General features: G+C 37.1%; 1 protein-coding gene across 2 annotated transcripts in view; it reads left to right on the forward strand.

Annotated features, from left to right (window-relative positions):
* The first annotated feature begins 9,111 nt into the window (after window positions 1–9,111).
* Window positions 9,112–14,508, forward strand: part of LOC102233586 (voltage-dependent calcium channel subunit alpha-2/delta-3) — a 113,355-nt gene continuing 107,958 nt past the window's right edge. For both annotated transcript variants that reach the window (XM_023334655.1, XM_023334661.1), the window contains exons 1-2: window positions 9,112–9,903; window positions 10,247–10,328. In XM_023334655.1, the coding sequence (XP_023190423.1) occupies window positions 9,794–9,903; window positions 10,247–10,328 (192 nt within the window). In that variant the 5' untranslated portion in view covers window positions 9,112–9,793. The remainder of the gene's footprint in view (window positions 9,904–10,246; window positions 10,329–14,508) is intronic.

A 14,508-nucleotide genomic window follows, 5' to 3' on the forward strand; every position in this document is an offset into this window, starting at 1 on the left:
CTTCAAATCGGGTGCAGTCTCCCCAACTTTCAAGCTGGCTCATCCCACCTCACTTCCAATGATTTACATGAATCATTTCCACTCAATCAATCAATCAATCAATCAATCAATCAATCAATCAATCAATCAATCAATCAATCAATCAATCAATCAATCAATCAATCAATCAATCAATCAATCAATCAATCAATCAATCAATCAATCAATCAATCAATCAATCAATCAATGTGCTATACAAATGTTATTTGTATAGCACATTTCAGCAGCAAGGCATTTCAAAGTGCTTTACATCATTACAAACACAGAAACACAGAAACAGCAGTCCTCAAAGTGACCAATGATCATGTTTAACCGTGTCAATACCATAACCTATTAATAGGAGCGGGTCAAGCAACACAAAAACTGCAAAAAACTGACTCAATAGTGAGATCCAAGGAATGAACTACAAACATATCACAGACAGACTGGAAAATAAAGCACTTTGAGAACTATGTTATTATTCTGACGGGTCAAGGCAGTTTGAGAAGCAACAGAAATGTTAGGTTGGTTAAAAGATTTGCAGCAGAACACAGGAGAGAAAAGGCCATGTTGGTCAAACTTGGATCAGCAGTAGAACTGTTTAATCCTTTGGTGTATTCTTACATTTTAACCATCAAGTAGCACAGCAGAAATTATTATATAAGAATATAATATTAATTTCTTTGTAGCTATAAATTTTAGTTTTAAGGAAGATAGTCTATAAAAAATACAATGTATTTAGTATTTTGTGAAAATTTTGAGGAGAGAAGAAGAAAACATAATTTAAATTTATGAATTAGCTTAGGATGTATGTTTGCATGGATACTGAGAAAGAACTTCAAACAAGCAGATTAAAGCAGATTAATTAATAAAACCATGAAGGATTCCGCTGTTTTTCTAGTTTTACTATATAAGAATTATAAGATAAGAATATTTAATTCTAAAGTTATTATGCTTAGAGAGTCATTATTGAGAGTAATAGTTTTTTTTCACCACCAACCAAACAGCGTCGTTGTCTGCTTTCTTACAAATTGCATCAAACGGTTGCTCAAGCTTACGTGAAAAGTAAATAAATAGCAGAAAATGTCATAGGCTGAATTAGTTGTACATCTTTATTGAATTGGAATAACAATGAGGTTCATTCATCAGTGAAAATAACTACCTATAAGCAGGTAGTAAAACATTTTCTCACTAATCCCATTTATCTGTATTAAAACTATTGTTTTTATTGTTTTGGTTTAATAGTCTAATATTTGAAGCAATTATATGTAGTGTTTTCATTAGCTTTTGTGAGAAATTGAAAATTTAGTTGATTAAATAAATACATTTTCAATAATATTGAAATTAATTGAAATGCACCCATTGAATCATTTTATATTTTTGGGAAATGTAATGTTATACTCCGTCCTCTAGATGTCAGTATACACATGTGTCAAAGCTTACAGCTTTCTACGTGATGTAAGCTCATGTTGTGGGAAAGCTAGTGGATTTAATTACTTTTATTTGCTGTCGAGATAGTTTGTACTACAACTTCAAAGGTCAGTAAAAGCTTTAATGATTTTAATTATCTGTGCATTACACCGTGGCAGTGCATAAACATCCTAATAAAAAGAGCAAGCAATGTACAAATTACGGCACACAGATAAAGCAATGTTCATATATAGCCTTCATAGATAACCCAATTTTAAGTTGCATTTTCAGTTTAGCTGGAACCATCACTGGATCAAACATTTCAGTGATTCATACTTCTTCTTTACTGTCACATTTCAGGCAGAACAGAAGGGGTGGTGTTTCGTGTTTGTTGTTAATCTCTTTCCTGCGCAGAACTCTACAGCTCGGATCCTCAGAGTCCTCAAAGCTGGGAATTCAGACTTTGTGGATGCAGCCTGCGCAGAGACAGATAGGCCCGCCTGTTTTATATGTAAAGCTTCCAGTCAGAAAGCACAGCCCATAGGGTCCTCACATCACTCCTTTGTTGAAGAAAAAACTTTTGCAGCTTGGCCCAATCGTCTAGGCGGCTTTTAATAGAGGCTGCACAAGACAGTGCACCTGCACTAGGTGGGTTGGGTTTGACCTTTTTCTGAATCACTAAATATATGTTCATTACAGAGCTGCCACTTGGAGGGATCAGGCACCGCTACTTGACCGTCCTCTTTTTCTTTTGTTCTTAAACACCTACATTTTTTTCTGCCTTTTTCAGTACTATTATCAAAGCAAACATAATCAGATTTTTGAGCCAAAAAGATATATTTCAAAAGCCAATAAGCAATTTTAAAAGACCTTTGTAATTGTTATTTGTTGAATGGACATGTGGCTGCTTAATGGCAACAGAAAGAGTATAGAGAAGGATTTTTTAGAAGGATTTCCAAGGATAAGATTCACAGAAACTGAAAACAGTTGCTGCCTCTGGGATAATTGGAATGCTAAAACTAATGAATGGAAGCAATCCCAACCCAGGACAAATGACTCCACATAGTTAAAAGCTTGGAAAAATATTTTTGATTCAATATCAATAGCATTGAGTTAAAAGTCAATCTACTGAGATTGTTGCAGCTATTATTTGTGAGCATAAAGTTTATTATGTTACAATAAAATGCCCTTCTACAATAGTTTGTAGTTCATGTAGATGATGTCTGCAAATTATGTTGATTGATCATGTGAAATGATTCTTCTGAATGTGTAGCCACAATAATAAGTTTGAGCTAGTAGTTAGTTTTAGTGGTGTGGTTTGCTGTGTTTTCACAAATACATTGCCATTTAGTCAAAAACATCAATGAGTAAAACATGAACCGATATTGTCAGAAAACATGAGATCTATACAACCGTGGCCTGACTATACTGGGGACTCAGTTGTTGGGAGGAACATGCTGACAGATCTGTGCATGTCAGTTTAAAATTACTTATGGAAACTGGAGTAGAATTATCTCTATCCAATGTCTACCAAAACTCGAGCATCTCAAATTGCAGTTTTTTCTCCAATGTGGTGAATTAGAAGCAGACTAGGCTCACCACAATGAGCTGCCCTCCTAGTTACATTTTTCTTGACTTCCTCCACCTCACCATCTAAATCTTAACTTCATCACCTCGGATTCAAGCTGGAGACTTTGATATGGATGCTTTTCTCTTTGGTGAACTGTGTGCTATGCATTGCTCAGTACTCCAAACATAACATATTAAGCGTTTGGCCATTTTCTGCTGTATTGTCAGGTGCTTTTTGCCTTTATAAATATTTTTCGATGTTAGACATAAACTTAACTATCATTAGGTTGAACCTGATTAAAAAAGAATAGTATTGAAAAAAATGGCTCTGTCTCTCTCTCATTCTAAGGTGTCATAGTTGTAGTCATGCTGCTATATAGGCTTAGGCCAAACAATGTCAGACAAAATTACTACTTTTTCCTCACTTTTGTCTTGTACTACTTTTAACTTGCATTATTTGCTGCTATTTTTGCTATTAAAGGCGCCGAATTATGTAGTTTCCAGTCACAAAAGTGCCATTTTATAGTCCAGTCAAGTAACTATGTTACCTTCAGTTATTATAAAATGTTGCATATATCAAACATAACTAAAGAAATTTGACTTTGCAATTTGATGCTTTGAAATTGGTCTCTATGTTTTCAAGAAGCTTCTGCTCTTTCCAACAGTCCTCCTTCAACATGTCATCACAACAGTGCTCCTCCATTAAACCATTTACAACTGTTCTTGCATTGCACTGAGAAGTAATCTGTATGGAGAGCTCAGGAGATGAGCAGTTCCACCTGGTGTTTGCTAATTGCTGCTGCTGCTGCTAGTCTGAAGGAACTGAGTGGTGAGGCAGGGGGAAGGGTGTTCTGTGAGGCGGAAGATCAGCTTGGTAACTGCAGCTCCGAGGTGGAGCTGTGTGGAAAAGGTGAGAGCAAGCATTTTAAGCGAGAGCAAGTATTTTAAGCTGTCACAATAGATTTAAGGATTCTTCAAGCACATATAGACTCCAGGTATATTTTTGAAGAGGCAATGACATTATAACATGATATAAAGCTCAAAAAAGTTTACATAAAAGTTCACAGTTACATAATACCCCCATTGCCCCCTTTGAAATATAGATAATGAATATAGATAATGTGCTCTGACTCAGCACTTCGTATTTGGGATTATCCCGGTGTGTCAATCACTGACTCATCCCAACAGGAGTACTTTGATGTACATAAGAGCTTAGTGAGTTGACTATTAATTGAACGTAACATTAGAGCCAATCACAGCCTCCAAGCTCCTCATCCCGTATCTACACAGCCTTAGTGAATGGCCTCATTTTAGCCTCTTGGGCGTGTTATTATAGCAAATGAGTTGGTTATCAACAAAACAGCGTAGTCTATGGAGCTCTGACTAATAAACAGTCCTAGAGTTGAATGTAAACACTTTATGTTGCTTTACAGAGAGTTATTTTTGCTTAGATATAGCATTTTTAAGATATTTGCTTGAAGATTGTAGAGTCTTATTTTCACAATATAGAAACATTTATAAAAAGGTTTCTTTAGCAGTGCTTGGTCAGTTTATTTTTCAGGTGGTTTAGTGTAACATATCCAATTTGCAACCAAAAAAGCTGACAGGAAGACTGTATCTAGTTATGCTCCCTTGTGCTGTAATTTCCGGTTACACTGGGCATTGCCTTGGTTCTTTAGGAAAACATTTTCTTTTTGAAGAATAATCATTTGAATAAATTAAAAATATACATTTTAATAAGGTGCGCTTAGAATAGGCCAATGAGACCTAAGAAAAAAGATAAAAAGGAGATTGTATATCTGAAAAATGATGACAGGAGGAGGGAGAATAATAAAGAGAAGAGAAAGAATAATTGAAGGAAGAAAGGACTTGTAACAGCAAGTTACAATTTATTTATTCATTTTTAATTGAAGTCACCAGAAAATGTAAAATGAAATTGGATGCTCTGGGCACCATGGTCTGAATGCAATGCCACACACAGATATGATTTTTAGTGTGCTGTGCAAAACAATGAAAATATTACGTCCCGTCTGGCTGCCTGTTATTCCACATAATGAAACTACCTATCCAATCAAGCATTTTTCTATGCAATCAGTTAGCTGCTCGAGGCATTTCAGAGTTTCTTTGAAGATTGAAAACAAAATTGACAAGCCGACTCAATAATAAAAAGTCACACTATCCCCACACACTTTTATATAGTGTTGTTGTTTTTTTCTTACTAGTCAGAAATTCACCACATTTCAGACCTGTCCTCATTTCTTGACTGCAGGTTGTCTGTGTCATTCATTTAGACAAAATGTCTATGATCAAGACATTTGGCAAATATTTTTTACAATTTGCAGTTAACTGGTATAAAGTAAATCTGATCCTTTTTTACATGTGTATATCTGAATTTGTTATTTATATAAATACTGGATTTAAAACAAATGTGGAGTTCGGTCATGGATAAGTAGCTTCACTTGCTGCTTACAACCAGATGCTGAGAGACAATGTGAAGAAACTTATTAAAGTTTGATATGTTGTGTTTTCTCCAGACACTGCTATCCAGAGAACACAAACACTCAAGAACATGCTATACAAGACAAAGGATGTTCCTGATGAATTTTACCCAAACTAATGCGTCTACACGAATAAACTGCATAGCAAATTTACCTGATGACTACCTACATAGTATTTCTGTCTGTCCCAGGTTTGCTTGGACCAATCTGTATCCTGGGCCACTTTTATTGCCACCCCACACTGGCTCAGTAGAGACAGAGCAAATATTTATTTATTTTTAATTCCTTCATTTCCACTCTGATCATCCATACCTGTGCCTGAACTGGCATTTCATTCTTTCAAAATTAACTGAATGCGATTTCTGTTCTGGCTACATCCTTTGAGAAGAGTTTCTGGTGCTCTTCTCTTCTTCTTCTTTTTTCTTTTTTTCTCTTCTTTTGTGTTTTTTTTGTTTTCAGTTTTTCTTGCAGCTATTGTGTCCATCAGCAGCTTGAATGATTTATATGAAGATATTTATACTGTCAGTTTAACATTTAACAAAGCAGTAAAGCCAACACGTCTTTATTGCATGGTTCTTCCATGTTATGGGTCATTATCATTGTGAGTCCTTCTATTCTATCAGCTAATTTCCATTTCATAAATGGGCCAATCTTCTGATTCTTATCTGTTAGAAATGGAAATAACTGGTTCATAATTGGTCTTAAACACAATTCCATTCACTAATGTTCTTCCAATTTTTGAGGTTCTATTTGAGGCAAATTCATTCATCTTTGGTGTCTTTTAAGAAAGCCTGAAGGAAAACGTTGATGCCAAAGGAAACCCTCTTCTATTTTAAATGAACGATTTTTCTCTTTGTTCTTCATGTTTGGATATTTGTTTTCACTAAACAAGTTGTTTCGCTATTTTTTTCAATACTCATGTTTAGTTTTAAAGGAATCCATGGCTTCTTCCTGTCACAAGTTGATACAGCTCCAGGCAAGGCACTTAGAGTCTTTCCAACTCTTTTCGGTAAATAAATGGGCGTGTGATTGGGTGAAAGTATCTATAATGTAAAGTGCTTTGAATGATCAGCATGACTGGGAAGATGATACATAAATTACTATTAGTGTTTAATTTTTTTTTCTTAGTCCAGCAACTCTGGCTCTGTTGGTGGAAATTAAATGAACACTATTTGGGTAAAAGTAAAGTAGGGTTTTTGAGGGAGAGTAGAAAGAGAAGTGAATCTATCTGTGCGATGGGTAAAATTCTGTGACATGTTGACATCCTAGACAAGTTAATACTTGTAAGCTTCGGTTAATATTCTTAAGTTTTTACACTAATCTGCAATGATAATTATCAGGTAGCCTTAAGTGCAGTGCAGTAAACTTTATTAATGTGGCTACAAAACCTTGAGACAGACAGACAACCTGACCTTGGTGTACTCACCCTGTAGCTGCTGGAGATATTGGTTGACAATGTCTACAAAGTTAAGAACCAAATCCTGCTGTTGTGCATTGACTTTTTTTTAAATTTTCCAATAAAATATAATGATATCTTCCTGTTGCATTACCATGCATTCCACACAGCAAGGATGAAATCAATAAAACCTAGTTGATGTAAGAATGGTACCATTGTAAAGACAAGATTTATTTATTTTATTTTTCTCTTTCGTTTGCTATGATATTAGGAACACAATAGGTAACAGCGTTTTTGGTACAGCCTGCTCTCCAAAAATTGTCTGTGATTACAGCTTTTAGAAAATGAAGAACCGAAAAATAAGAGCTCTGTCAGGCAAATTGAAATGATGCGAGACTCGACTCCTACAGTTGACTGATGTCTGTTTAAAATGGCTCACAACTCACTTTTCTTATTCTCACCTAAAGTTTTGTGCAGGGCCTCGCTGCATGCACGCTCAGTATGACAGATTGCTGCTTGTTATCAACTCATTGCAATCAGTTGTCCACTGTTGCCACATGCTGGTTCAGGAGGAGAGACTGCTGCAAAGTCAGTAACTTGATGTAATCAAATGGGTTTCCTAAGATAGAACACTTTTTTATAAGTTTGAATAAAAAACTGTAATTAACTGCGTTGCAGTCTGTGAATGAATTCAATTTAATTTAAAGTTGAATGAAAATTTGACTGATAAAGCATTTCTCTATATATATTTAATGTTTCACTTTTGCTGTGAAATGGTGCGGTACAAGTAAACAGAACTAAATTGATTAAATTTAGATGTATTTTTTGAATGCAATTGTTACAGATACACAGATCACAAAAACCCTCATAAAAGTTCCAGCTGTCTTTATAGCAATTAAGGTTGACTGAGTTAATCTCCTACATTAAATATGGCAAATTTAGTGTAACAGTAAATGGGACTAAATAGTAAAGCCCTGTCTTAATAAAATTTCTGAAAGCCTCTGAGGTTTTGAGAGAACAAAACACTTCTTGAAGATCATGTTTGGTGTAAGGTGGCAAACTAAATGCAGACACTCAGACGAGAGCTGATGGTAGTAAGTTTAATGAGGCAAGAGCACAGGTTAAAAAGTAAGACCACAGGGTACCAGAAGGTATGTAGTGCAGCACTGACTGTCAGCCAATGAGGAGCTTACTCACTCAAATACTGGTGAGTTGATTATTGGATGGAGAACCGGTGGATTAGTAACGAGCTGCAGCTGAGAGATGAGACCAAAGTGGTAGAGAGAGAGAGAGAGAGAGAAAGGGAGAATTGCAAAAGGGATGAGGGAGAACAGTGGAGCTAGAAAAGTGAAACTGAAGTAAATAACACAAGAAACTAAATAGGACATCTAAAATAATACTGAACTGAACAAGGTTGAGCAAATCCCAAAAAGGAGTAAACTGGATCGGGATGATACTAAGTGAAAAACAAATCCAAAACTCAAGTACTGAACGAACTGAAAGAATAGACTAGGCTGGAGGGAAACAACAACACAAGCTGAAGTCTACAACCAGATGGGATATGACAGGTACACACCAGAAAGACACGCCACACTTTTCAGATTTTTATTTGTACAATCTTCACATTTGTGCACTTTATGTTGCTTTACTACAAAATAAAATCCCCAGAAATGAAATTCTGGACTGTACTGTGACAAAATGAAAGGGAAAAACTTAGCAATGGGAAAGAATGCTTTTGTGAAGCACTACACCAGCTGTTTTACACATATGTTTGAGCCACATTTGTCCATTTGGACATCCAAGCACCAGACAAAGTCACATGCTGGGCTATTGAGGCAAACTTGATCCCCTTCCAGTTCTTTGTCAGAATCCCTGCTTCTTTGTGAAATGCAATCCATCACATGGGGTCCGTTGCCTGGGGGCTCTCATCGTCTTTCCCAACCCATATGCCTACACATACTGCCAGTGCCACATCACTACTGCAAAGTGCATTTGGCATGCTTTAATGCAGCAGAACTGACTTATCATCCTGTCCTTCCCTTCTTCTTCCACCAAGAGGCTAAACACCCCCACTTTTTATTTATTTATTTTTTTTTGCCTGTTACTTTTTCCTGCTTCTCTCGTCCTATTATTCCTGCACTTTAGCGGCAGTTCCTGCTTCGGTGAACTGACCATACAGTACATGACTTGATCTGACCTGAAAGCTACAGGCTACAGCTATTATTGCAATATTAGAGACCAAGAGTGAGGAGATTGAGATAGGCGGGGGGGACGACTACGAAACAGAATGAGTCAGGCAATCCCAAGTATGGCGTAATTTCAACAACAATGCCGGAGCCGTCACCAGCCCCATACCCTCAGGTTCTGAGAGGACGGAGAGAAAGTGGGGTTTTGTATGGGTGGGAGAAAGTGAGGGAGAAGAGGTTAGTCCCATCAGTCAAGAGGAGAAGGCGTGCATTTATGCGCTGCGTCGTTTGATGTCCTCCCCGGTTTCTCTCCCCCCGAACCTCCAGAGTAGCTTTTCCAGAAGCCGGGGTGGGCAAATCAAAGCGACTTAGAGGACTCTCGTTTTGCGGGAGGAGTCGAGGTCGACTTAGTGTCTGGAACCCTAACAGTGTGCGCCACACTGGTCAGCGAAGCCTCGCCGGTTCACTTCGCTGTGGATAAGTCACTCAGCGGGAGCCCCGCCGTTCTCCAAAGACGCGTCGCTTATCTGCGTCCCGCACCGGCTCATAAAGCTGCCCCACTGTCATGAATTATTCAGTCAGTCAATACAGGTGACTCCAGTGTTCCTCTTTTTTTTTATTTTATTTTTTTATTCTCGTTACTGAAGTCTTTGAGGGTGGCAGCAAAAGACAGAAACTAGCATTGTGCGCGCAGGAGGCGGGTATCCGTATCAAAGATGCAGGTGGGTCGGTGCTGTCGGTTTATGTGGCTGGTCTTACTTTTCTCAACTCAAAACATCGGGGCAACTGGAGTTGGAGGCACCCACCAAAGCATCCCCCCGTCCGTGTAAGTAGTTCAATGTACTTTTAAAAGCATTGCCAAAATATACTTAATTCCGGGTTGTTTTTTTGCTTTGTTTTATATGGATTGCAGTTCTGTGAAGTTGCTGCCACATTTGGATTATTTGCTACATGTATTTAAACTATAATCAATTTAAAAAAAAGAAATTGTTGTAAGAAGTGTCATTTTATAAGAACATGGCAATGTGAGATAAAGAGAGGAACTAACAAGAGTTTCTTGTACTTTTAAGACACTGCTTCTTTTGTTCATATTTTGCAGCAATATCTTTTTTTTTAATTTATTTATTTACTTTTTTTTTAACCATTCTTGCATGTGTGCGCACCTGTAGGGTGAAGCTCTGGGCCTCTGCATTTGGAGGGGAGATGAAGTCCATCTCTGCAAAGTACTCTGGCTCCCAGCTTCTGCAAAAGGTGAGCTGATTTACCTCAGTTAACTGTCCAGGTGTACAAAAAAATATAATGCAAGAAAATATGAGAGAAAAAAAGGTCTTCAGATGGGAGCAAGACATCTTGTTCCAAACACACATACAAAGGTTCTCATATTTTTCTAAAATGCATTTTATGTTTAAAATAATAATAAAAAAAGACATGGATGATCAGCTAGTTCATTTTAGTGTAATAGAGCTGGGTGTATTTAGAGTATTTATAATTTTCATCATTTTTTCTATGCAAAGGTAAAACTATGCAACACTCTTTCAGTAACAATATTTTTGAAAGGATGATTAACTCGCTTATGTCAGCGTGATCAACCAGCCTATGAGCAGAAATCATCCCAATTGTACAATTTCTGAGATTTTCACCTTTCGTATTTAAGGACCTATCCTTTTTTAGCCACTTGAGAATGAGTAATGCATGTCAGCATTGTAGGCACAGATTTAAAAGCTTATTCAAAACATGTGCCATTTAAATAGATGTCAGCTTTAAAGCACTTTGGCTGATCCATTTAAATACACACACACACCCACACCCACACGCACGCCCACCCCCACACACGCATATTCGTTCACATTCACAAATTACAGTTCAAGAAAAGAGCAAATTTTATTGCTATCCAGCAGAGTGTTTCCTTCGTTTCCATCCCCATTCCTCTTATCTACCTTTTTATACCTCTTTGCAGTCTTTTCTCATTGCTTTTCCACTCTGTTTGGTGACATTAATGCAGGATTTGAGTGTGATGAAATGCAAATTTGCCTAATGGAGGGTCAGTTGATGAAGCTTGAGTTAAAACTGGCTAATGGATGAAAGGGCAAAATGAAACCAACCTCTGAGTGGGCATGCAAAGACTCAGAGCCAAGGGTTCAGAGTGTTGGTGACGGCAAGGAGCATCTCAAGAGGTTTGACTTGATGCATCGACTGAACCTGCATCTGTCACTTGCATATGCCCTGCACACAGGCTCAAGATCCCACTTTTCTTTTTATTGTCTTGAGGATACAGTGCATATTCACAAGCACAGTCACCCACATGCATGAGCATCATGAAGTGATAAGCAGATGAGTGGTGTTATCTTTTTGACAAGAGAAAAAAAAAAGTTAGTTCACCCCTCTCATCTTTCCCTGCCTCCCAAAAGGAGATAACCCTCCCACAGAGTGACAACCTTCTTATGAAGTGCAAATTAGGACCAGGGGGTTAATGAGTGAAGAAAGGCAAAGGGCTACTTTGTCAGTAAAGTGCATCTTTGGCAGCAAAATTGTAGTGGTAGAAATGTGCAGTTCTTCACATGTACAAATTGCATAAATCCATGCATAGATTTGAAAATGCTTTCCGGCTTCCTGTGTGTTGATGTTAGCCTGGTGTAGTGCATGAGGAGGAGCTACAGCTGACCTAAGGCTACAAATGCTTTTAAACAGGCGGGCAGTCTGAGAGACATGATCTGTTGTACTTGGAGAGGAGGCTGGTCTCGAAAAGAAAAGACTTGTGTGTGTGTGTGTATTTCTGAGAGTGTGCGCAGGTTTCCCCTGGGCACAGGACAGATGGACTCGGTCTCTCTTCAGTTATCTTTCTGACCCTGGCGTAACTAAACTCCCATGGAAGTAGCACTTCATCTGCATAAGTTTTACACACACACGCACACACACCATGTGCCGTCAAGTCTTTCTCTTACTTTGTCTAAGACTTTTTTCCTTGTCAAATGTTTCTGAAAACAAGACAGACTTTTTAATAGGAACTGATTTAAAACATCAAATGTCTTTGTAATCACATTATGCATCTCACAAGTTGTGATTGAACCTAAAGATGGACTATTTCTCAAGTTTCTTTTAAGTTAATACATGCAAAGATATAAAAAAAAGTAATGGTTTTAACACCTGTAAAAATTTCCATTATACTGTTAGTATTTCTAATAAGATACCAGAGAAAGAGGAAGAGTGACAAGAATTTTCTCTGGTTTTGCATAAAATAGAATTGTGCAGCGCTGCCCCTCCCCCAGCTGGTTCTGAACAGTGCTGGTCAACTAATTGGAAGAAAGGATGTCATGGCTTTTCTTGGAATATAAGAAAGAATAGAAACAGGTTTTATTGTCCCGCACAGGGGAAATTCAGGTGTCGCAGCAGCATCAAGTATAAAGGTTCTTTAACACTTTTGTTTTGAACACAAGAGTGTGAAAAACATTTGTGATTATAAACTTTTTAAAAAATATATTTCTCATAAAAAAATAGTCATAGTTAGGTAAACTTTGAGTTGGCTGGCTACATGAGCAAATAGCCCAACTAATTTACTGTGTATTTCTATGAGGAGTGCAAGAGGTCCAAGGTTCAAATCCTGGTTTTACCCTCATTCTGTCAAACTGTTGGCTCCTTATGTCATAATCTGGCTCACAGATTATGACAAAGAAAGGGTAAAGCACCCACACATAAATATGTATTCTTTAAAAAAAAAAGAAGCTTTATTTGTAGGAGTCAGTGAATAAATATGTTAAATTAACTCTCACTAAAACAAAGTGAACCACCGAACCAACCAAGCCAGGACAAGCCAACCCAAACCCAGTCAGGAGGACAGTCATGACAAGAGAGGGGAGGGATAGGTCCACTACCCCCCTGATAAGGCACAGCAGTTTTCATATGGGGATGAAACACCTACTCGTGTGTTTCCAAATAATATACCTGGTTCACTCCAACCAATGGATTCACTGCTGCAGCAGCTCAATGGTCACCTATCAGGGTTGTAACAATGAGTAAAACGGCAATATTCTACATTTGCATAGTTTAAATGTTATGTTCTGACAGGATAAGCAAGTGGGGTTGGTTGCCTTGTATTGCCAGAGGCAGATATTGCTTATGGGGAAAAAACAGGACATTCCCCCTGTTGCACAGTAAATTGTGACACAACAGGTCAGGGTTAGGCAGCAGATTGAAGACCACTACATACCTGTATCAAACAGTAGGAGTTTTATATATATATATATATATATATATATATATATATATATATATATATATATATATATATATACTACTGACACACTCCTAATGGTCCCCATACATAATCAGAAACATACCCTCTGCCCTTTATAAATAGCTTTCTGCAATATAAATATTGTGACTTACAAAAAAAAAGTGGGTATTAAAAGAACCTTTATCTGTTTGGTCAAAAAGAACTTTATAGATGACTAAAGTTTAATATTTTCTTTGCCTTCACAAATAGAGTAAAAGTTTAATGAATCTGAAATTCAGTTTATAGAATCAATGTTCAGCGTTGACTAATCCAATTTAGGTTTTATTATTCCAAGTATTTTTGATTTAGAACTTCAGATTCTCAAATGTGGTCCAGAATTTTAGGAAAACGGTGAAGTACTAATTTAGCGACAACTTGGAAGCTTTAAATCTGATACCGGCTTCAGAGTCATTAGCCAACCGTGTTATTTTGTTACAGCGCTTAATAGTACAAAACACAAGGGAGATAACAATCCTTATTTTGGAAGGAATTAACTGGTAAACAATCTAACGGCTTTTGGTTCCTCAAAGTCAAAAAAGCCCAACGTATTCCCCAAACTACAACCTTTATTTGCTGGAAAGACAGAGGCAGACCAGAGCGGGTGGATTAAACCTCTGGACACATCAGCTGCAAAATGCAGGGTGCAGATCAACAATCAGGTGTCTATTGCTATTGTTTTCAAAATCAAACTAACAGTAAATTTGATTATTTTATGCTACTTATAATGTTTTCGTAACTACATGGATACTTTGAGGCTGAGGTATTTTTTCCCCTAAAGATTAACTGTGAGAATCTTATACCAAACCATTCTTGGTCTGAATTATGTAAAAATGTGTTGACTATTGTTGTTCTCCCTGTTTCATTTTGTTCCAAGATCAAATGCAACAAATTCAATGTGAGTCTTCCTTTGTGTTGATGCTGCATTCATTTGATGCTTGACTTCCAGTTTAATTATCTTTAATAAGACTTACTCCTAAAAAGAACAAAAGGACTTGTTAATTAAAATTGCCAACACAAAACCATGCAATAAACATCTTAATTATTTTTAATTGAGGTGCAGTTCTAATCGAATACATTAAAAGCTTAAACTGATATCTCTCCAAACAAATTATATAGAGCTTTCAATCTTTTAAGAACGGAAACAGGTTTTTGAATGACATT

Source organism: Xiphophorus maculatus, chromosome 1, assembly GCF_002775205.1.
Source record: "Xiphophorus maculatus strain JP 163 A chromosome 1, X_maculatus-5.0-male, whole genome shotgun sequence".
Classification (NCBI taxonomy): Eukaryota; Metazoa; Chordata; class Actinopteri; order Cyprinodontiformes; family Poeciliidae; genus Xiphophorus; species Xiphophorus maculatus.